Source organism: Pan paniscus, chromosome 17 (genome assembly GCF_029289425.2).
Source record: "Pan paniscus chromosome 17, NHGRI_mPanPan1-v2.0_pri, whole genome shotgun sequence".
Classification (NCBI taxonomy): Eukaryota; Metazoa; Chordata; class Mammalia; order Primates; family Hominidae; genus Pan; species Pan paniscus.
Genome location: NC_073266.2, coordinates 76,445,470 through 76,470,081, shown reverse-complemented (window position 1 = coordinate 76,470,081; position 24,612 = coordinate 76,445,470). Strand labels below are relative to the sequence as shown.

The window sequence follows — 24,612 nt, the reverse complement described above, 5'->3', positions numbered from 1 at the left end:
ATCAAGAACTTGTGAAACCCAATTGATTTGTTGTAAAAGCAAACAACCTAATTAGAAATGGGCAAAAGATATGAAGAGACATTTCACCAAAAAGGAAAAACAGATGGCAAATTAAACCCATGAAAAGGTGTTCAACATCATTAGCCACTAGGGAAACATGAATTGAAACCACAATAAAATAATACCACACATCTATCAAAATGGCTAAAATAAAATATGGTAACAGCACCAAATGCTGGAGGATGCAGAGAAACTGGATCCCTCGTGTGTTGCTCCTGGGAATATAGAATGATACAGCCACTCTGAAAAACAGTTTAAGAGTCTAAACGTGCAAATACCATGTAAGACAGCAGTTATACTCTGATGATAAATAGGCATTTATCCCAGAGAAATAAAAACTTATGTCCACAAAAAAACCTATACACAATGTTAATAATAGCTTTATCCATCATAGCCCCCAACTGGATCCAATGCAGATGTCTTTCAACAAGTGAATGGTTAAATGAACTATAGTACAACCATACAATGGAATCTACTCAGCAATAAAAAGGAATATACTATTGATATACGCAACAACCAGGGAATTATGCTGAGTGAAAAAAAGCCAATCCTAAGGAGTTATACACTATATGATTCCATCTATGTAACATTCCTGAAATGACAAAATTATAGAAATGAAAAACAGCTTAGTGGTTGCCAGGGGTTAAGGAGTGAGGAGAGGGTGTGGGTGGCTATAAATGAGCAATATGAGATCTTTGTAGTGCTGGAAAAGCTCTGTGTCTTGACTGAGTCAACGCTCATGTCCCAGTTGTGATATTGTTCTATAGTTTTGTGAGATGTTACCATTGTGGGGAACTGGATGAAGGGTATACAAGTTCTCTCTGTATTATTTCTTACATGAATCTACAATTATCTCAAAAGAAAAAGGGAAGGAGGTCCCTCCGCTAATGAAGTCATACCTTTCTCCAGACCCGGTAAACCAAGGAGCTGAAAGGCACTGAGTAAAGGGCGATGGACCTGCCAGTCTAGCAAGGACCCCAGAGGCCATACCCTTTACACCTTCTGAACCATGAACAGTGGCAGCAAGGTTGGTTCAGGAATCCACTTCGGGTGACAAGACTAGACTAACTAGACACTAATGTGCAGACCCAGGGCATCCTGCCCCAGAGCCACAGGCACAGGCTTAAACTGCACTGGGTTCCTACCCCAGAAAGCACAGGTCAGGGTGTGAGCACCAGAAAAAAGTTACAGTGTAGACTGGTATACTCTTCCAATTCACCCATGAGCTACCAAGAATGTGGAGGTCAATGGGGAAATGGAGTTAAAGTGTTAAAATACATGGAATGCTAGCCGGGCGGGGGGTGGATCACACCTATAATCCCAACACTTTGGGAGGCCAAGGCGGGTGGATCACTTGAGGTCAGGAGTTCAAGACCAGCCCGGCCAACATGGTGAAACCCCGTCTCTACTAAAAATACAAAAATTAGCTGGATGCGGTGATGTGTGCCTGTAATCCCAGCTGCTCTGGAGGCTGAGGCAGGGGAATCACTTGAACCCAGGAGGCAGAGGTTGCCATGAGCCGAGATCGTGCCACTGCACTCCAGCCTGGGCGACAGAGTGAGACTCCATCTCAAAAAAAAATATATGGAATATGTTGTACAACAGAGGAAAGGAGGGGCTTGGCACAGTTGCCGGTACTTCAGGCTCCCGTGTCCATTTCTAGATTTGTAAGCAGTCATGTGTGTTTTAAGTGCCACCCTCAGACAGAAACCAAGTTCTGTGTAATTTTTTCCCATTCCAGTTGAACAAACTGTAAACTGGCCAACAGTCATGTGACTGGCAAACGAGAAGGATGAAACAAAGGCTATTTTCTCTTTTCTTTTCTCCCTGTCTTACTGCAGCCCCCACCTCCCACTCCCATGGCTGCTGGATAGCACCCCAGGCAACAGTAATGGTCGAGAACCCCCATGGCCACATGTGGAGGCTAGGATGGCAACAGCCACAGGCATCCTACTGAGCCCCTAGAACCAAGGAAGAGACTCCAGGTTGGGTTAAACCATGAATGCTGAAGACACAGCAGCTATTCCTACTGAGACAGAAGCCACACTCCCCTCTTGGGTCTGAGTGACACAGTCTGGCTGAGTCTGGGAAAATGGGAAGCTGTGAAGAAGCATTCTGGATCCAGTGAGAAAGGGGAGACGAGGAACAGGAGGAGAGTGTGCTATGGGGCCTTTTCACACTGCTGGTCCTGCAGTGCTTGGCTATGCAGTGGGTTGAAGCTCACTACAAACCAACGCCCTTCGCTGGTGAGCTGAGTGGCCTACATAGGTGAGTGGATGGCTGCAAAACGGAAACAGATCAGGAGGTGAGTGTTTTGCTTGTGTGTATCTGGTCTGAGAGTTAAATATACATTCTGCCCTGATTCACTCCTTGGGATTCCGCGTCAAACAGGTGACCTGCGTACTCATCCCAGCAAGATACAAAAGTGATGCCAAAGCAACCACACACAAAAGAAAAGATGTTCATCTCTCCTCCTGGGGACAGAGCTTCACCCGTTTCACCCTAGTTTGGCTGTTGAGCCTAAAAGGTTAATAAAAAACAAAAACTAGGGAAACGCAGGGAATAAGGACATTCCTACCTGCCTGCTCATGCCCTTCCTTGCTCTCAGAGAAGGAGGTCTCAGACAGACACATCTGAGGGTAGCTCCAAAGGCCAGATACAGAGCACACAGCTCATAGTGAGAACCCTCCTAAGCCAGGACACAGTCGACCGCTCTACACAGCCCACCAGCAGACACAGACACGAAGACAACAGAAATGAAGAAAGAGCTTTTTGGCTTTTTCCCCTTTTTTACTGCATCCTGTTAGGATGAAAAGAAATATTATCCTTTTGATGAAGCTGTGTCAAGATGGGAGGACATCCATGTAGACAGAACCCAGGCATTGTCACCGGGCTAGGTTAACAGCTGGAGCCATCATAGCCTTCTTGAACTAAGTTGCTGCTTTCCTATTTTTTGAGCATTTTACTGCCAGAGCCAATGAAACATTTAACATTCAAACCTGCAAGAATGCTGTCAAAACTCTTTATTGCTTCCATTTCCACTGAACTGAAAAACCAGATAAAAAAATTACCGGGGTATTCTTGATCTTTTGTTCCCCAAACTCAAAATGCTACAAAGAACTTAAACCAGTAATTACCCTGAGGAACTAATCACCAAGATAGTACCAAACTTCTGAATTGCAGCATAAACATCCTAATTAATTAACAAAATATTGGAGGGAGAAAAAAAGGAAAGCCCAGTTTACTGTTAAATCTTTATAGAGATGTTTGAGGAGCAGAGTATATTAGCTCAAACTAGTGCTCCCTTTGAATTTCACAAGTTTTTTTCTTTTTTTTTTTTGGAGACAGGGTCTTGCTCTGTCACCTGAGGCTAGAGTGCCATGGTATGATCTCAGCTCACTGCAACCTCCACCTCTCAGGCTCAACTGATCTTCCCACCTCAGCCTCCCAAGTAGCTGGGACCAACAGCATGCACCACCAAGCCCGGCTAATGTTTGGTATTTTTGGTAGAGATGAGGTTTCACCATGTTGCCCAGGCTGGTCTCGAACTCCTGAGCTCAGGCAATTCACCTGTCTCGGCCTCCTAAAGTGCTGGGATTACAGGCATAAGCCACTGTGCCCAGTGAAATTTCACAAGCTTTCTGGTTTGGATAATACATCACATGGTCTAACTCGAATTTATTTCATTCAACATGTCTAATTACTTCCAAATAATAGATTATATATTTATGATAAACACATTTATCTATTAGCTAAAAGTTGCCTCATGAAGTAGCAAATGATGGAGATAAAAGGCTGATTGATGCCCACTGTGAAATGTAATTCACCAACATTGACCTGCACTTCACTACAAAACAAAAGCTGCAAACACACACAAAGGTATTCTGTTTAATTGGAGATGGGTTTGCCATTTGTGGCTTAAATTCATTGCAGTGAAGGATATTACTGAACACACTTCTGGACCACCATCTTAAGTAAGCAGACATGCCACAGAAATGGGTACTGATAAATGCATTTAACTGTAAAAGAAAGATCAGCATTATAAATAACAACAGTTAGCTCAGTAGAGCTGCCAGCAGATAGATAAATAAATAACAGTAAGTATTTTTCTAAATATCAAAATTGTCACTAACTCAGGAGCTCTGATGATGAAGCCGGGCTCAAATACCTAATACAATGGGATGACACTATAATCCGCTAAATCTCAGACTTTCAATATACATTCCAATGACCAAACGATTACCAAAATCTAAAGTTCCACAACTCAACTAGTACATATATATTATCCTCCCCTCAAAAAACTCGTTTTACTAAAATAAGATTCATGTTTCAACATTGTTTCTGTTCTTTTTTTTTTTAAAGAGATACGATCTCGCCCCAATGCTAGGCTACAGTGCAGTGGCTCAATCACAGCTCACTGCAGCTTCAAACTCCTGGGCTCAAGCAATCTTCCCACCTCAGCCTCCCGAATATAGCTGGCGCAACAGGCACACGCCACTGCTGCCACAACCACAACCACCACTGCCACTACCACTCCTGCTACCACCTCCAACACCACTGCCACCACCACATCCCCAGCTAATTGTTTCTATTCTATGAAAACAATCCTTACTGGATCATGTGCCCGGCTGCACAGGCATTCCCCCTCCCCTCCCCAAACACACACACACACACACACACCCGTCCATTTCACTGCATTCCCACCCTAAAATCAAGGGCATCTTATCAAGCACTCATGCCTACAGACTCATCACTGAAACACAAAAATTTAAATGATACTCTACTTGTCCACTCGTATCTGCAGCCTGCTGGAAATGTGTAGCCAGTGATGTCTCGTCCTGGAAGACTTCATTACACTCCAAACATTTTAGACTATGTCTACACAGTTTGGAGGGGTCTTCATCTAGGGGCATGGCTGGGGTGATGGGAGTGCTTGAAGGAGCCGATATGACTGTCCCAGTTATGCCAGACTGAATTTTTGTGACAGTGTGTGTGCCAGCTCCCACAGGGCTCTGAAGAGTGGAAGTTGAAGTGGAAGTATTGCTTGACAGAGAAACTATCATTTGATCTGCTGGGACTGGCTTTAAAATTAAGTGGGAGCATTGCATTACCACCCCTTTCTCCTTATGCCCACGGGCATGGGAAAGGAGGCTGCATTTGTTGTAAAAAACGAGGTTCTTTGTACAATGGTTGCACGTTACTTCGATGCGCACGCTCCGTCTGTCGTAGTGCTGGGTCAGACTCTTTTCAAGTGCAAAGGAGTCCCCACACTCCAAGCACTTGTACCCACGCGTCGGTAACGTGATCCCTGCATTGGCGGGAGGACTGAGGTTTGGGATGTAAACAGGGACTGGATTGACACTGCTCAGCACCTTGTTGAAAGCTTCCACCACAGAACTCTGCAAGGACGACACCACCTGGACTCGAGACACCTTTTTGGGGGGTTGCGAGGCTGCTGCATTGATTATTGCCTGCTTTATTTGTTGCTGAGGTTTGGTTAGCACTTGGCGGAGTTCAGAGGTGGCCTGGGCACCCTGAGGCAAAAGGTTAAGGTTGGCAAGGTGCACAGTCTTTGGCACGAGTTTGGCATTGGCCAGGCTGGATGCCGGCACCACGACAGTTTGCTGCTGGATGGCGTTGGCAGCTTTAATGATGGCGCTGCTGGCACTCTGGACAGAGGCAGCAGATATGACCGTGGCTTTCACCGTGGTGTTGTTAGCGAGCTTCAAATTAATGACTTGGGATCCTGCCGTCTTCACAGCAGACACCGGGAGGAAAGCAGTAGCCACAGGCTTGATTGTGACCTGTTTGGGGGTGAGCTCTGCAGGGGAAACTGCATTGGTCACGACCGCAGACTGGAGAGGCGCCCTGGGGGGAGAGGAAAGGACGGCGGCTGATGCTGGAGACGACAGAAGGGATGTCACAGAGGCCATCACGGACGCTGTCTGCTCGGAAGGTTTCTTTCCAGAGTCAAGATCCACTTCTGGCAATACCCTGGTCACTGTTCTCTTGATTTCCCCAGAAGATGTCTTAATGGTTTTTATGCGGACTTTGGGGATTGCTGGTGTGGACCCTGCGGGAGAGGACGGGGATCCTTTGCTGCTATTCTCACTTGAGATGCTTCTGGGACTATCCGGTTGCTTTAGGGATGGTTTTTTGGTCCCGTCGATGAGATTCTGGGATTCAGGAGACTTGTCAGCGGCTCTCGGACTGTCATTTACTTCTTTTGGTAACGGGGAGGATTCCCTCGAATTGGCCACTGGTTCTTTGCAGGAGTCTGAAGCCGCCTTTTTAGCGCTGAGAGCCGCGATGGCAGCGATGCAGGACGAGAGCTTGGAGGACGACTTTGTCTTTGATGGCGCAACGGTGGGGAGGCTGGTGTCATTCTTCTCGGAGCTCGGCTTCCCATCTAGGACTCTGTTTTCCAGCACCTTGTCAGAGCTTTCCTTCAATTTATCCTCTGCTTTTCTGACTTTAAAAGGTTCATAAACACTCAGGTTTATAGAATTGGCTTCTGTTTCTCTCTTAACAACTTTGTTTTTCTCCACATTGCCTGACGTAGAGAGTCCAGTTTTGCTGGAGTTTTCCCCTCCGAGTGCCTTCAGCTTATCGTAGTCCTGCTGGGGAGCCGACCCCGTCAACACATTCGACCTGAAGCTTGATCGCACGTCCTCCTTGTCAGGGGGGTCATCCACCTCGATCTTCTCGTCGTCATCAAACTCTTCAGCACTGGAGATCGGGCTAAACTGGCTGAATGTCGAGTCTTTCAGCGTCACCTCAGAGGCAGGCACATCTCCTTTCAAGGACTTTGCTCCATCTTTACTGTAACTGTCAAGGGAGGATGCTGTGAGAAACCCATTATGTAAGCCATTGCCAGTGGGGTTGTGGCTGTCTTTCTCCCCGCCCTCGGAAGAGTCAATGTTCCGAACATTCTTGACGATAACGCTGACACCCACGTCAGAAGATGATGGTGCGTGGGAGTCGTCCTCTCCGTGAGCATTCTGCTTCATGTGGCTTTCATGGTCATCGTGTCCAGACTCAATAGCTGCTTTAGGATCGACCATATCTGGGATGTCAAATGCTGCCAGGAGGTCATCAAAGTCTGGGGTCTTCATATCCCCCATGGTCATTAATTTGAGCAGATGTTCTGTTAAATGAGCAGAAAATAGTTCCATCAGTAATTGGTATTTCCTCACGATGAGATAAAACCCCTATACAATTCACACTAACATAACGATTACTAAGAAAGAGCAAGGAGGTAACTGCATTTACGGTAACTACGAAACTCTGAGTCCAAGTGGACAAACATCGAGAAAATACATGTAAGACCTAGATAATTTTAGCTTCAAAAGTAAGCCCTCCACACTGCTATACGGTGTTACCAGCGTTGCTCCCAGCTAACAAGAATGAAGTTGATTGAAACTGCTGTAGCCTAGAAAAACAGGTTCTGGTGTAGCACCTAGAAAATGTGTCCCTTTCATAAAAAGCTACTTCCAACATATTTTGATCTTGACAGTATTTAATTCTGCTGGCAAAATTATCACTATCATCGTCACCATCAGATTTGGGATACCTTATTAAAAGAAACATACCACACTCAAAAAAGGCAAGTACAGATTTCAATATTCATCCACAGAAGAAAGAAATCAGCATCCACAGCTACTGCAGGATATCTGCTAATAAATTCCATTTGGGACTTTTTTTTTAAAAAAAAGTCCTAAGGAGCTGATTCTGTCCATTTTTATTTAACCCTAATTTTCCCTATTATGTTTGTTAAAAAAGAAACATTCCCAGATGATAGGAGGATGGAGAGTTTTAGAAAAATGGATGGTCACAGCCATTACTAAACATGAAGGATATATGAATACATGCAGTGCTTGAGGGATCTTTAAAAGGGGCTCTTCCCCCGACCCGCAGAGGACAAGTGATTGTCGGGGGAGATAAAGCCTCCACTGCAGGGGGCATGTTCTGCTCCCTGGACCCCCAGCCTTCCATCCTGAGACTCTACTGTTTCCTGGTCTCTACTCCAGTCTGTGTATACTTGTCTCCTCTTACAGACTGGCCTGTAAGCTGCCTGAGGACAGGCAAAGTGTCACTCATCTTTCTAGCATAAGTGTCAAATAACGCAACACCAAGACAGGCACTGGGTTTATAACAGAAGAACAGGGCTGGACCCAGCTCTGTCACTCACTAGCTCTGGGGCCCTCAGCAAGTGAGGGGATCTCTTGGATCTGTTCCTTCTGCAGTGGAGGCAAACAGCCAGGAAGAGAAGGAAAGGAAAGAGGGAAGAGGAGAGAGTGAGAGAAGAGAAAGGGGAATGAAGCAAGCAGCAGTCAGTCGGAAGGGAAGAGGGTAGCAGCTGACTTCAGGAAACTTTCAGTGGAAGAATTCACCTAGCCAATTTAGATGCATGTTCCTAGACAGACTCTGCCCTTCGGTATTTGCTGTGTCATTATCCTTCCTTCGAATCTGCTTTAGTGGTCCCTGACACGTTGCCTCCTTCCACATCTTACTGAAGCACTTGATTTTCTTTTTCTTGTATAATCTAGAAAACATCACACATTCCTAATAAAAGTTAACTATTCCAGGGTCAAGAGAGAACTTCTACTCAGTGAGAATACACATGCCTGAGAAAACTCATATACACCACAAATCTATCAACAGCTGCTAAGACCCTCAGTATATTAACTCACTCTGGGGACACATCCAAACACACTGAAGAATTTGGTTAGAAAAAACTACTGCTGAAGGCGAAATCAACACTTAGGGTTCGATGGGAGCTGAAGAATAAATCCGCTTCTATTCACACCTGTCTCGGTTAATACCGAGCTGAAGAAGTCACACGTGCTTTTCTTTCGATGGCTGACTCAGCATAGAGAAAACATTCTGTGACCACTCTTCTCTCAGAGGGGCGCCTGTGGAAACAGAGGGGGAATAACATACCCCCAGCACCAAGCTACCACCAATGCAAAAAGTACACAAGAAATAAAACATTAACATCTCTAAAGGGATACTGACGTACAAATATCTATGAGAAGTCAGATTCAGTGGAAAGTCTGTGATTATGGTTTTGTTTTTTAAATGAAATTGAACATTTAAACTGCAAAATGTGGGGAATGAAAAAGCCATCTGTCAGGCACTATATCCACAAAAGAATCCACCCACTTACAAATAATCCCTGAATGTCACCACTCTTCTTTCTATTCATCATCCTGCTGTTGTAAATGGAATACTCACAATAAAGCTGCCATTAGCAGAGTATCCCTGTGATCTATCTTTACCAACCATGTTGATCTAAAGTTGGAGGTCACTGTGATTAGAAAACTCAAGACACCACCCCCTGCCCCACCAGGGTTGAAAGGGCCTGAAAAGTAGATTTTTAACTGATGCAAAGCTTGGGCTCAGGCTCTGGAAGTCCCCATGGTAGTGGGGCTCTGCCCTAGTCCCCCCACCCTTTCTTTAGAGCTTCACAGGATTTTATGTCATTTGCCCTCTCTTTATGACTTTGGTGAGCAAAAGACTTTATACAGTTTCACACTGTTCATCCCAGAGGGCAGTCGGTTCAGGAACAAAAAGAAGATAAGAGATAATTCAAATACTCAGTGGGTGGGAGGCCCAGAACATACAACCACAAGAATGAGGAAAGGTCGCCCCATGAAACCAAACTTGAGTGGTCGGCAGTGCGACTGTCTGACATTCTTATGAACCCTGGGAAGGTTAATATGGCTCTTCTCACCTTTTTCTGCTGTTACACGTACAGGAACCTCCTGATTTTATAAACGCATGCACAGCAGCCGTAATTAATCACTGAGTTAATGCTAAACTTGTTGACCTCCACATCACCCCTATCTTTTCCTACCTGCCCAGCTAAAGCAGAGTTAGGATCTAGAAGGCCCCAGAGAGGAACTCCCATGCCTGCAAACCCCCCAAGGGGTTGGGGGTTGAGAAGCAACTCTTTCTCCACAGTGATCCAGCCTCACCCTGTCCTCATCCCTCTACTCCACCTAAGGTTTATACTCTTCTCTTGGGGGACGTGGGGAAGTCCAGCATGAAGCAGTGGGACGTGCTAAGAGGTCAGAGTGAACTGATGGTAGTTTTAAAAAGTGAGTCAGTCATCCTAGTTCACCTGCAGGAAGGCCGACTAGAAGCTGAAAATGCATAATGGGCATTTCTGAGTGCAGTGGCCAACCGAAAGCGCATCGTGTCGTCTGAAACCCGAGATCACTGTGGTGCGTGGACTCCCCTCTCTGGGGTTGTATAACTAATGGAATGGATACCACTCTGTAACTTCACACTTCTTTTTTGGTTTATAGGAATGTTTTTCATACCCACAATCACATTGTCCTATTACCCTTTCCCTTCCCACATTCTGGAAGGCAAGAGCAAGTGTTCCATTCCACTTGGAGGGGAAAAAAATGTATAACTCCCACTTCATTTCTCAGTTATACTGAATACAAAGAGGAATGTTTATGCCTGAAAGTTTTCTTTGCTTTCCACCCCAATTCCTAAGTACTACTGTCTTAAAAATAGATTCTTTTGCTTAAAAACATTACAAAAATAAATCTCAGTCCTCTCTTTTAAAAGATAAAATAGAACGATCTCATTTTAGCTTCCCTTTCCCTCAACAGTTTGATTTTCAAACAGAATTAGCTTTAGTTATTTTAACAATGTCTTTCACTTATGCCCTATAAAATACATCTCCCTTCAAAGGCGATAATAGTCTTTTATTTTATTTATTTATTTTTTCCGAGACGGAGTCTTGCTCTGTCACCCAGGCTGGAGTGCAGCAGTGTGATCTCGGCTCACTGCAACCTCCGCCTCCTGGGTTCAAGCAATTCTCCTGCCTCAGCCTCCCGAGTAGCCGGGATTACAGGCGCCTGCCACCACATCTGGCTAATTTTTGTATTTTTAGTAGAGACGGGGTTTCACCATGTTGGCCAGGCTGGTCTCAAGCTCCTGACCTCGTGATCCGCCCGCCGCGGCCTCCCAGAGTGCTGGGATTACAGATGTGAGCCACCACGCCCGGCCAATGGTCTTTTAATTTAAAAGTAAACCCTATATAAATGACCTATAATTCACTAATAGCATTTGTGCTTAATGTATAATGTTCTTTCACCCAAAGACATCAACAATATCTGAGGGAATCAGACCTGTTTACAAAAAAGGAAATTGAAAGAACTCAGGTCTGTCACATGATCACTTTATTTTCTCGTATGACACAGAGACAAAACATTTCCTTTCCTACTCAAAGCCTCTGAGAATTATGAAAAGCTATTTCATCTTTGTTGGCAGAAGTCAAAAGTTATGAAGTCAAAAGAAAAACGTAAGAAAAACCTATTCACCCCTTAATCATACTTCTCATACTTTGTAACAAAATTCTTCTTCCTTTGCAATAAAAAAATTGTTGGTTTCCCAATTTCCAATTAGAGAATGTCAGTATTAAAGGCACAGGCACAGCCTAACCATTAAATCCCAACTTTAATCCTGAAACAGAAAGATGCACGCCTAAATCCAGCCAAGGCCTGCCTCCTCTGACCTGTGAAAACGCTGGTTCCCTATTTAATACAGAAACCAACATTTCCCTTAATGAAAATCAATACCCTCTAAATCATAACAGTCCTACTTAGAGAAAAACAAATCAAAGTCTACTGACCATCTTGGCAGTATTATAAAGGCTTCCCATAAAACAACTGTAATAATACAAGGTCTGCTTTGGGATTCCCAGTCTTATTTTCTAGCACTATCTGGCCACTGAGACCCTTCATTGTATCTTTTTTATTCCACTGAATTTTTTTAAAAAATAATTCTTTTATATATATATATTTTTTCCTTTCCCTTTCTTTTAGGATGGGGGTCTCATTATGTTGTCCAAGCTGGTCTCGAACTCCTGAGCTCAAACAATCCTCCTGCCTCAGCCTCCCAAAGTGCCAGGATTACAGGTGTGAGCCACTGTGCCTGGCCCAAAAAAAATAATTCAATAAATGAATGGATCTAGCATGTTTTCATCTTTCCTATCTTTCCTTCAAATATAAAATGTTCTTATAACATATGTTTATATTATGTAATGTTTCAAATTTAATTTCCTCCTCTTAGAAAATGAATCTAGCTAGCATCCCCAGTTTTTATACATCTTCAAGAAACACAGGGATTGACTTCTCTTGGCTGCCTACATTCAAATTCTTGCTCTTCCCATTATCCCATTATGCAAACCTTAGCTCTGCCTCCATCACCAATCTCTTACATCTTTAGAATTTCCAAGGCTCTGCACATTGTATCTCTTTCACCAAAGAAAAGAAAAAAAACCTTCTCTCTTCTCTTCCAACTGATCTTCTGCCGCTTTTATCCCACTTCAATCTTGACTGCGTATCAGGGAAACCTATTTTCTCACTGCATTTCCATTCCAAACACCACGTCGGTTCAGCTACGCAGGTCGACCTCATGCTTCTTCACTCTTCCTAAACCAGCTGGGGACAGGGGTCAGTTTCAGGGCCAAGTTTTTTTTAAAAATTTGATCAGCCGCGCCTCTGGAGCAGCTGCCATGGTTCACTGCCTCTCTCTAGGAAGTGCAGGCAGGGGTGGGAGAGACTGGGCCCCAAAAATGGCAGATTCTCAGATTTCAAAAAAATAGCATACACGCAGACACACACATGAAAAAATGTGGAAAAGAAAAATAAGCAATTATAAAAAAAAGCTATGGAATCTCTTAATTACTTGCCATCTGAAGGTCCCATGCCAGTGACAAATGCCACAGAAAAGTTTCATTTTACCTTTAGCCTTCACACTAGTCAGACCCTGATTAAGTTGAGACAGCCAGCACCTTGCAGGTCTAAAGGTTCCTCCCCGGCCACAGGGAAGAAAGCTGACACAATGGGACACCAACAAGTCGCCTGGACCCTCTGACCTGTCAGCACTGCTGGGCACCCTGATCACACTCTGCCCCCTCTCAGCAGAAGAGCTTCATTTTCTAAGCAGCCTACACCAGGGTAACACATAGTGTACAAATACAGTTTATATGCACAGTCAAAGAACAAATGCATGTTTTGTTAATTCTGTATGAGTTAACAAGAAATTAGCAAATATAGTTGCTATTATCCAAAATAGTTATTTACTGGTTTCCTTAAACCTGATGATACCATCATGGATATACAAATACTTTGCTCAAGGTAGTATGTTTTCTTCTTCAGCTAACACTTGATATTCCTGATCTGAAATATAACAGATTTCCTGATCTGAAATTCAAACTGCTTCTGGAAATATCAACACAGGAGTCACTTACTAATGCCACGAACCAGGGCACGACCTTGGGAAATAGAGGAGTGAAGCCAGCCCCAGCCCTTTGCTGCAGTTATTCCACACTCCTCCCTCAAGGTTATAAAAGTAGGCTCCCCGCCCCCGTCCATTCCCCTCCTCGCACATCAGGAGCAACTAAGGGAAAGTCCCTGTCCCTACAAACCTCAGCCTTCTCTGAAAGCTCAACCTCCCCCACTCGGCCTACTTCTCACATCACAGCTCTCTAAGGAAGCTCGCTCCCCAACTCCAAACTCTCCTGGGTCAAAACGAAAGCTCAGCTACAGTGAGAGCTCCTTTGCTTTTTCCAGGAGAGAAGCTCCAGGGAAATTCAGGGCGTGCCTGTGGCCCTCCACAGCAGGTCCTCAGCGTCATTTAGCACTGCAATTTTGTTTTTTCTTATTAACTCCCGTCCTGCCAAGAGACAAGGGCTGCTTCTTTTCTTTCCTTTGACACAGGACCTGGCTCTGCTGTCCAGGCTGGAGTGCAGTGCCATGATCATAGCTCACTGCAGCCTCGAACTTCTGGGCTCAAGTGATCCTTACAAGCACCGCCACACTCAGCTAATTCTTATTTGCTGTAGAAATGGGGTCTTGCTCTCACCCAGACTGGTCTCAAACTGGCCTCGAGTGATCCTCCAGCCTCCCCTCCCAAGTGCTGGGATTAAAGGCTTGAGCAACCCTGCCTGGCCTAAGGCTGTGGCCTGCAGATGTTACTAATCTCTCCCTCTTCTAAACTCCATCCCCCCTTTTCTTTCTGAGGTTAACTTAAAAAATCATAGTCACCAGTCAAGAGGTCTCCCACAGCTTCCTTCCTTCAAATCTTGCCTGTACCTTCATGCTGGCTTTGCCAAGCCGATCCTCCACAGTGAGCTTGGTCTGTCCCTTCTATTTTGGGTAATTCCTATCCCATTTGCCTAGTGGCATAGAGAGATCTCCCCCAGCCTTACCCTGGAACCCTTGGTGCTCTGTCCTCTTGCCACGCAGCCTTCATGGCTCAAGTTCTCCAGTACTGGGACATATCCTGCTCCTTCCAGTATCTCCCCAGCCCTCTGACAATCCACTCTCTCAAAACCACCATTGAAATCCAGGCGGGGCTGGGCGTGGTAGCTCATGACTGTGATTCCAACACTTTGGGAGGCCAAGGCAGGATGATTGGTTGAGCCCAGTAAGTCGAGGCTACAGTGAGCTACAATCACGCCACTGCAATCTAGCTTAGGCAACAGAGTAAGACCCTGTCTCTTAAAAAAAAAAAAAAAAAACCAGGCTGAAGGAGAGAATTTTAGGGCTCATGGAATAGTTCTGTATCACAAATGTGGTAGTGGAGACATGTTTCTGTGCATCTGTCAAACCCTTGAGAATTTCAGGCCAGGTGCGGCGGCTCATGCTCGTAATCCCAGCACTTTGGGAGGTTGAGGCGGGTGGATCACTTGAGACCAGGAGTTTGAGACCAGCCTGGCCAACATGATGAAACCCCCTCTCTCTCTCTACTACAAATACAAAAATTAGCTGGGCTTGGTGGTGCATGCCTGTAATCCCAGCTACTCGGGAGGCTGAAGTGGGAGAATCGCTTGAACCTGGGAGGCAGAGGTTGCACTGAGCTGAGATCACGCCACTGTACTCCAGCCTGAGTGACGAAGCGAGACTCTTTCTCAAAAAAAAAATAAACTAGAGAATTTCACTGTGTGTAAATATTAAATTTAAAAATAAAAACCAGGAATGGGAGGGGGCGTCCAAAATTAAGACCAACTGTAATTTTGGTCATTCATACAAATGAATAACATGACTACACTGAAGGGTGCAGGGAACAAAAAACTAACCTAAACAACTCAGAAAACAAAATTATGACTGTACATTGTAAGGCTAATGAAAAAGGACCGTGCACAAACACCATCCTCTAGTAAAAAACTGCTGAAATCTAGTTAGTAGTATTGTACGAATGATAATTTTTTTAGTTTTCACAAGTGTGTTAGAATTACAAGATGTGACCTTTAAGTAAAGTTGGGTAAATGAGTACACAGAAATTCTCTGTCCTATTTTTGCAACATTCATTTTTTCTTTTTTTTGTAGAGACAGGGTCTTGCTATGTTGTCTAGGCTGGTTACTCCTGGGCTCCAGTGATCCTTCCACTTTGGCCTCCCAAAACACAGGGATTACAAACATGTGAGCCACTGTACCCAGCCAAAACTTTAAGTTAAAATTATTTCAACATAAAAGTTAAAAAGGGAAAACCCAGGCTATGTGACATAATACAAAGGAGACAGCTTTGGAGATGAAATCCTTGCTGCCCTATTTACTACTATTAGCTAGTGACCTGAGGTGGCCATAGCGCCTCCCTGAGTGGCCCTTCCTCCTGGGTCCAAATGAAAGTGCATGCCGTCGCTGAATAGTGTAGTCTCACAGCCAGAAAACACTCCAGCAACGATCCATTCCCAATCCGTGTTCCCGCGTGCCTGTTTTTGCTGCTAATCATCTTTCATGTTGCCTGTGACCTCTGCAGAATTTCATTTTCTGGTCATCCTTTCTTCTTGTGGACCCCACAGCACTGCCTCAAGCTCACCTGGCTTTTCCTGACTCACTGGCTCTTCCTCTTCTCTCCTTTCATGAGTCCCTTCAGATTCTCTTTTGTTATCTACCTTTGTTGAAAGGCAACCTCAGCAACTCCCATGGTCACAACAGTCAGAACAAACAGGTTTCTACCTTTAGCCCTAATTCTGCCTTAAGAGTCGTCTTTCCATTGCTGGGATGATATTCTGCTTGGCTCTCCCTACACGAGGTCAAACTTAAAACTAAAGCCCTCATATTCCCTCCCAACATGTTCCTCTAAATCCTATGTTTTGTCAATGACCTTCACCTGCTCTAGGAAAACATTAAAAATCTTCAGGCAGGCTGGACGCGGTGGCTCACGCCTATAATCCCAACACTTTGGGAGGCTGAGGTGGGCAGATCACCTGAGGTCGGGAGTTTGAGACCAGCCTGACCAACATGGAGAAACCCTGTCTCTACTAAAAATACAAAATTAGCCAGGCGTGGTAGTGCATTGCCTGTAATCCCAGCTACTCAGGAGGCTGACGCAGGAGAATTGCTTGAACCCAGGAGGCAGAGGTTGCAGTGAGCCGAGATCGCACCACTGCACTCCAGCCTGGGGGACAAGAGCGAAACTCCATCTCCAAAAAAAACATCTTCAGGCAGCATTTCACAAACCATAAAACACAGATACTAGTTCTGTAGGATGTTATTAGGTCTTTCACAAAGACAAGACTGAAATGCACATAGCAAATGCTGGATTTTCCGAAGTTAAACAGATTTCTTTCAGGCAAGAGCCACTATTATGCTAATGAGTATTACAAATCTCCAAAAACAGGGATGTCAGTAGTCACCAAATTTTGATCTAACTGCAGGTCATTTTTTCTGATCCATAAATACAAATGCCAAAATGATTTCCCAAAAGGCTGCAGAAACTTTTATTGTTGCAAATTATGCATTAGAGTTACTTTTACTGCATCTTGTCCCTCAACTTCATAAGCTAATGTCATTATTAGCTAATATCAAAGGCAACAAAAAGATGCCTTACTGTATTTCACTTTTCCTATTATTTGAATGTTTATTTTTTTCTCCTATGTTTTTGCTAGTTATAAATCAATGAATGATGAATGAATGGATGCAGGGAGCTGATGAATTTCCTGTTTCTTTCTTTCTTCAGCTCTATGAAACAACTTACCGATCTACACTCTCGTCATTTATTAATAAGCAAGGACATACAAAGCCTATCCATACAGTTCCCTGAAATAAATTGTCTATGGACAAACTTTCATGAAGAAAAAGAGCATTTAACATCCCAGCTACACAACACACAAACAATAAGTGGGAGAGCACAACACCCGTGGCAACATGATTCCATTCCAGCACCAGCATTCCCTTTGTTCCTGGCTTGTGTCCAAAAATTTTCCACCTAAAAAATGAGGATAACAGCATACACTCAACCCCAGGGATACAGAAAGGGGCTACTGATATTTAGAGGGAGCCTTGTCATAATTAAACACACAGCACAAAACAGCATAACATTCAAACAATGAGTGACCAGTGGTTAGAGAATGTCAAAGAATACTCCTACCCTTTTCATTTAAGAATCACAGAAAAGAGACCTACAACCAGGCAGGAGACCTATTTGGCCAGTATCACATTCAGGAAAACAGTCTGTGGTCATCTCATTTATTAACCTTCCTAGTCAGACTGCGGCTTTCAGCAAAAGAAGGAAAGAAGGTAAGTGGGCATCATCTTTACGGGGAAGGACTGGTGCTAGAAGTCTTGTGGGAAGCTCAGGGGCTCACCTTGTCAAAAACAGAACTCACTGGCTGGGAGTGAGCCTTGGGAGAGATCAGAATTAGAGGATGAGGCACAAATGACCAATCTACCAGGTCAGAACCTGGGAGGTAGACAGAAGACATGCTGACCGGAAGCACAGCTACCTGACCATCCTCTCCCGAACCCTCCTGATCTTTGCAGCCCCCAAATGACAACAAAATTATGAATATACACAGACACAACACTTCACTGGGTATAAAACTTCTCCGCCGGGATCGCACCACTGCACTCCAGCCTGGGGCAACAAGAGTGAAACTCCATCTCAAAAAAAAAAAAAAACTTCTCGGCTGGGTGCAGTGGCTCACACCTCTAATCCCAGCACTTTGGGAGGCCAAGGTGGGCAGGGGGGATCACGAGGTCAGGAGTTCAAGACCAGCCTGGCTGACATGGTAAAACCCCATCTCTACTAAAAATACAAAAATTAGCCAGGCGTGGTGGCACGCGTCTGTAATCCCAGCTACTCAGGAGGCTCAGGCAAGAGAATCGCTTGAGCCCAGGAGGCGGAGGTTGCAGTCAGCCGAGATCATGCCACTGCACCCTAGCCTGGGCAACAGAGCGAGAGTCCGTCTTTAAAAAAACAAACAAACAAAAAACTCATAAGCAGCAGCAGCAGCCTTAATGGTCATATCTGAAAGGACCCCTGCTTCTCTGCACCCTGCAAAACATGAGGCTGTCTCCTCTGTAGATAGGTGGAGGAGGAGGTGAGACCTGTGAGCCATCTTTTCCAGGTCCTCAGGAACCTCGCAAGTGAGTTTTCTCAAGGGAACCCCAAGAATTATAAAGAAATGCAAAACTCTGACATTTGGGTCTTTGTTAAAATTTAACTTTAATAAGTTTTTAACTATTTCACTATGGTTCATAAATCTGTAAAGTTCCTGGACGCTGTAATAAAAGACAAATCACAGTCCAAAAACACTATCAATCCAAATTCAATCTTTACAGCCAGATTCCTACATAGTATTAATACTGGAATTCAGATCACATAAAGAAGCAGCCAATTTCTCTTTCAAGTAATAATAATTTTGTATTAGCTTGGTCTTCTAAAAATCTGACAGCTGTAAAAATCAGAGCTGGGCAATCTATGGCAAAATTAGATAGGAAAAAGAAGAAAGTGAGGTCATGGGAGAAGGTGAACCCAGCACCAGTGCAGGTGCCTGACAACAACCAAAAGTGAGGAAGACAACCTGCCCGGAGCTGCATTTCCCACACCATTCTCCACTGAACGAAGCCAGGGCTCCTCGGAGAAACGACCGATCTAGGAATGGGCAGGAAATGCACCTACCAATGAATCTTATAGTGTCAGAAGGTAAGAAAGAGCTGAATGTCCCCCTGCCTCCAAAAAAAACAAAAAAACTACACTGATGGGGTGTGTCAAAGGGACATAGAAGCCCATGGAAAACTGGAACAATCCGAGCAACAAAATAAAGTAGTGTTGTGTTACAACCCAAAATATTAAATAAATATCCATGAATGCATACTGATATAAATGATGGAATAACTAAACAGGATATGCAAACCATCCCCTGTGCAGAAGTTCCAAAGTAATTTATGTAGATGCCCCACCCTTATGCAGTGAAGAACTCCCTGCCCCTTCAATGACTTTCTTCCGAGGACAGTACGGAAAGGGGAGAAAAAAGCAACTTTACCATGAAGAAACCTGATGAACGCAACCTCAGCCAGGTGGTCAAGGTCAGCATCAACTGTGGTAAGTTACACGGACAGTATATCCCCGGGCTGTGATGAGAATGGCACACTGCCTCTGAGACCTTCTTCCCAGAGACACACTACCCCAGCCTGACCACAGGAGACACATCAGACAAATCCCAATGGTGGGACCTCCTACAACATCCCTGACCAGTATTCCTTACAACTGTCAAGGTCATCGAAAACAAGGGAAGTCTGAGAAATGGTCATGGCCAAGTGAAGTCTGAAGATTAAATGTAATGTGATATCCTAGACGGACTCCTGGAACAGAAAAAGGACAATAGGTAAAAACTAAGGAAATCCAAATATGGCACAGACTTTAGTTGTTGGTGGTTGGTTGTTTTTAAAGTAAGATAGAAATAGTGAATAGTTAAAGAGAACCGGCCAAGCATGGTGGCTCACACCTATAATCCCAGCATGTTGGGAGGCCAAGAGCTCACAAGTTTGAGACCAGCCTGGACAACATGGCAAAACTCCATCTCTACAAAAAATACAAAATTTAGATGGGCGTGGTGGAGCACACCTATAGTCCCAGCTACTCCAGATGCTGGAGTGGAAGGATGGCTTGAGCCCTGGAGGCAGAGGCTGCAGTGAGTATGTTCGTGCCATTGCACTTCAGCCTGGGCGACAGAGCCAGACCTTGTCTTAAAAAAAAAAAAAAAAAAGGAGAACCTGGGAGTGTGAAAATGCAGGGGAGAGCCGGGATGAGACGTTGTATACTATAATCCTTTTACTTCCAAAGAATATTGGCGAAAAGCAACCTAAAAAAAGAAGTAATTCGTACAGTGTTTAACAGCTCTGGATATGTAGATACTGGCTTTCCATTTTCTCCTCTCACCAGTAAACTGCCTCAAGGTCAGCGACTAATCAAAATGATGTAACAACTTTTAAACCATAGGTTATTAGAAACACAATTTTCAGGCCGGGTTTGGCGGCTCATGCCTGTAGTCCCAGCACTTCCAGAGGCCGAGGCAGGTAGATCACTTGAGGCCAGGAGTTCAAGACCACACTGGCCAACATGGTGAAACCCTGTCTATACTAAAAATACAAAAATTGGCCGGCCATGGTGTCACGCACCTGTAGTCTCAGCTACTCGGGAGGCTGAGGCACGAGAACTGCTAGAACTCTGGAGTCGGAGGTTGCAGTGAGCGAAGATCGTGCCACTACACTCCAGCCTGGGTGACAAGAGTGAGACCCAGTCTCAACAAAAAAAAAAAAAAAAAGAAAGAAATAGAATTTCAAAAGTTTGCATTCTCTATGATTTCTGCACACAAAATCATTCAGATGATCTTCCACGACTACAGCCAGCCCCAGTCTGTGGCCGGAGATGATAAATGATTTATTTGGTTTATCTTTTTGGCCAATGGTACGCAACACAACAACTGGATCACTGATCACTTAATATATGAAATAACAGCTTATTAAAAAACAATAGGTCCCTCCTAAGAATTTGGTTATAGGGATCACAAGGAAAGAAATTATTTCTCTCTCTCTCTCCATCCTTCAGGTATCGTCTAACAATGCCAGCCTTTCCTTCCACAACAGCAATATAACTGGGTTTTCAATTCTAAAAATTAACACCGATAAATAGGAACTACTGTTTCCCTTTAAAATATAGCCAGGTGTACATTTAGCTTTTTTTAATCATGGTAAAACACACAAAACATAAAATTTACCATCTTAACCATATACATTATTATTTTTTTTTTTTTGAGACAAGGTCTCACTAGGTTGCCTAGGCTGGCATGCAGTGGCGTGATCTCGGCTCACTGCAGCCTCCCCCTCCCAGGCTCAAGCCATTCCTCTCACCTCAGACTCCCAAGTAGCTGGGACTACAGGTGCACACCACCACACCTGACTAATTTTTATATTTTTTGTAGATACAAGGTCTCACTATGTTGCCCAGGCTGGTCCCAAACCCCTGAGCTGAAGCAATTCGCCTGCCTCGGCCTCCCAAAGTGCCGTGATTACAGGCATGAACCACCATGGCCAGCCGCATTTAATTTTTATATGAAGAACATATTGAACGATAAAAGCAAAAAGGCCACCTATTATTACTAAGGGAGAGCATGCAGGGGAAGTTTTAAAAAATTAGTTCAACTGTTCCCAATGTATGCTGAAATTTTCTTAAATTTCTTAAATCTCTAAAGGGCAATCTATAAATGCACACATTGTCCACGGTTTGAACTTCAGACTTCTGATTTTTTAAAACTGTATTCACTAAACACCCCCACATCAAACCACAGTCACTTCACTTCAGAGAGGTTCAAATCTGGTTTTTGTTTTTCTTGAGATATCTAGTTCAAGTGCCTTGCGGGTATGTACAATCAGATATCCCACAACCATTTCAGCTTTCTCAAACTAACTTCGTCATCTCTTACTCAATATCAGACTCCTCTCTTTCAATACCATTATTTTCTCAAACTAAGAATTTCACCTCCAATTCTTCTCCCTGGGCCCTGCCCGCTTCCCTGGCGCTGTTTTGCAGATGCGCCCTCATTCTCTTTATAATCGCTGTCGGTCCTCTATTTTGACCATCTCACCTCACACCGAGACCAATGCTCTGTTCTCCCTGTCTCCAGCCTCTTGTTCAGAATTTCCAGATAAATTTTTCTAAAATTCCTTTTAATTATAGCTATCACTCCTTCTATTAAAAATCCTGGAATCACCTTCCAAATTAAGTCCAAACTTCTTGGCCTCACACCAAATTCCCAACACAATCTGCCCCCAACCATGAGCTGCTGCGGTTCCGCGTGTTTTTCGCAGGCCCAGCTTTCCTTCTTAGTTTGCCCTTCTGGATAGCCTCTGACCTGGAATGCCTCCCCCAACACACACTTATCTCCATTAGCCAAGTATGAAGAACTCATTCTTCAGGTTCTACTGAAGGAAGAGCCTCAATTTCCTCATCTTCCAAAAGGGGAACTAATAGTTAACAGCCGTATCACAGGGTTATTCTACAAATGGAAACAAGTAACACGGAAAGTGCCAAGCACACAGACTAGCACAAAGGCTATTTTCTTCCTTTATTTTTTCTAAAAATTAAATGGGAAAAACTAAATTAATATTCTTGAGAAGAGAAAGTGAAGAAGTTGTGAGGTGATGATGGTATGATCAGAGGAAAAAGAAAAACGAGGGGATTCTTGGGTACTTCACAGAGTGCTGGCACCGGTTCCCTACTGCATTTCATTCACTTTCAAAAGCACAGCCTTTCTCCTAATGTGGATGTGCCTCCAGTCCTACTCTAGGTATCGGCCACTAGAAGGATCACCTGGGGCCAGGTGTGGTGGCTCACCCCTATAATCCCAGCACTTTGGGAAGCCGAGGCAGGTGGATCACCTGAGGTTGGGAGTTCGAGACCACCCTGACCAACATGGAGAAACCCTGTCTCTACTAAAAATACAAAATTAGCTGGGTGTGGTGGCACATGACTGTAATCCCAGCTACTCGAGAGGCTGAGGCAGGAGAATCGCTTGAACCCGGGAGGTGGAGGCTGCAGTGAATCGAGATCACACCATTGCACTCCAGCCTGGGCAACAAGAGCAAAACTCCATCTCAAAAAAAAAAAAAAAAAAGAAGGAGAAGGGTCACCTGGAGCTCAGAAACGAAAAAGAATACACAGGTTTCTCTTAAAAGGCAGCAAAATGATCACGCCACTGCATGCCAGTCTGGGGCAACAGAGGGAGACCCTATCTCAAAAAAAGGGCAACAAAATTTCATCAATCCACAAAACATCTCAGCATTTCTGGGTCCCCTGTGACTCTTGCTTTTGACTTTGAGACTTGTGTCTTCCCCATCAAGCACTAACCAAAGATGGGCTATGATCTTAACCGCCCCCGTCTAACCCTGCCCATCCCACACCTCCACACCATGCTGACACAGACAACACCGCTGCACAGGGCCAGGCTCACAGACCAGGCCCCACAGAGAGCAGAGCACTGGGATGCGCAGCCACAATGTGACATGGGCCAGGAACCCCAAACCATAGCAGTGGTACCCATGCCCCGAAACAAACACTCTAAGAGAAGCTGGAGGAGAACAGGCATGGAGAAACCGCTGTTAGAGAGAAGACAAAGAGGAAGTGGGCTAAGAAGTCCTCACCATGCTGTTAAGGTGTCTACTCCTAGCTGTCCAGTTCTCTGGAAGGGAGGCAGCCTCAGGGAGGGAAGCCAGTGGGCACCCACTGGCCAGGCGACCAGCAAGTCAGCACTAGCCAGGCAGGCTGTGAGAGCAGGGTGGGGTGCGAAGCCAACAGAGAAATCCTGGAGCTCCAGAGGAGATGGGGACAGGGTTCTCCAGAAGCAGCCAGGATGATAAGAGGCCAGTACCCATTCAGGGCAATCCTTAGGCCATGCTAACTGGTGACTCCACCCCCGCAGGTGGACTCATCGTCACTTGTAATAGGTACTGTTGTCTGCTTGTGTATTTGTCTTCTCTCCCTCACTGGTTTAAAGTTCCAGATTCCACTTTGCAAAATTACCCACACCAGTGCTCTCCAAAGAGCAGGTGCTGGCTAAAGAGCAAATGCATCATAGTAAAATATATTAAGTGCCTAAAAGTCCTATGTATTTTCACACAGCCCACAGCCTCTACTTCTGAACCAAGAAGATATCGGAGGGGCCTGGACTCAGCTCCCCAAGGCGACTCCTCTGCACAACGGCTCTACAGACACCTGAAAACTGCCAGAGGCCGAGCGCAGTGGCTCACGCCTGTAATCCCACTTTGGAAGGCTGAGGCGGGAGGATTGAGGTCAGCAGTTCAAGACCAACCTGGCCAACATAGCTAGACTCCGTCTCTAAAAAAGGAAAAAAAGAAAAGTGCTAGAAGCCAAGAGGAGACGAACGCCACTGATGTGGGCTTCACAACGCTCAGCTCCAGAAAAGAGAAGTTCAGGTCAAACAGAGACATTAAACAAGGGCATATGAAGGAAAAGAAAGAGACCCAGAGGAAAGGTCCCATCTCGGCCATGGGTCAATACTCTGAAGGTAGAAATAGAAACAGGCAGATGGTTTTTGAATTTTAATATTTTATACATGGCAAGGACTGCCCATGAAACAAGGCTGAGTGAATTCACGAGTTTCTTTCCCTTCCCTCCTGAAACCCTACAAAGATGGCATTAAAAGTATTTTTTTTTATTTAAATAGGCAAATAGAGACAGGAAGTAAGTGGTTGCTTAGGGCTTGGGGGTTGGGAACTGGGC

General features: G+C 44.6%; 1 protein-coding gene across 29 annotated transcripts in view; it reads right to left on the bottom strand.

Moving 5' to 3' along the window:
- The window catches only part of ZNF532 (zinc finger protein 532), a 122,997-nt gene that overhangs the window by 60,387 nt on the left and 37,998 nt on the right, over nt 1–24,612 (bottom strand). For 22 of the 29 annotated variants that reach the window (XR_008621952.2, XM_034943838.3, XM_034943845.3 and 19 more), the window contains 3 exons: nt 8,870–8,975; nt 8,454–8,605; nt 4,845–7,207 (listed from right to left, as the gene is read on the bottom strand). Coding sequence is in view for 28 of the 29 variants with exons in the window: in XM_034943838.3 (XP_034799729.2) it covers nt 4,845–7,207; nt 8,454–8,568 (2,478 nt within the window). In the remaining variant the exon portion in view is untranslated. Of the gene's footprint in view, nt 1–4,844; nt 7,208–8,453; nt 8,606–8,753; nt 8,976–24,612 lie in introns of all 29 variants that reach the window. The other 7 variants (XM_063597346.1, XM_055102746.2, XM_055102742.1 and 4 more) reach the window with 3 other exon arrangements.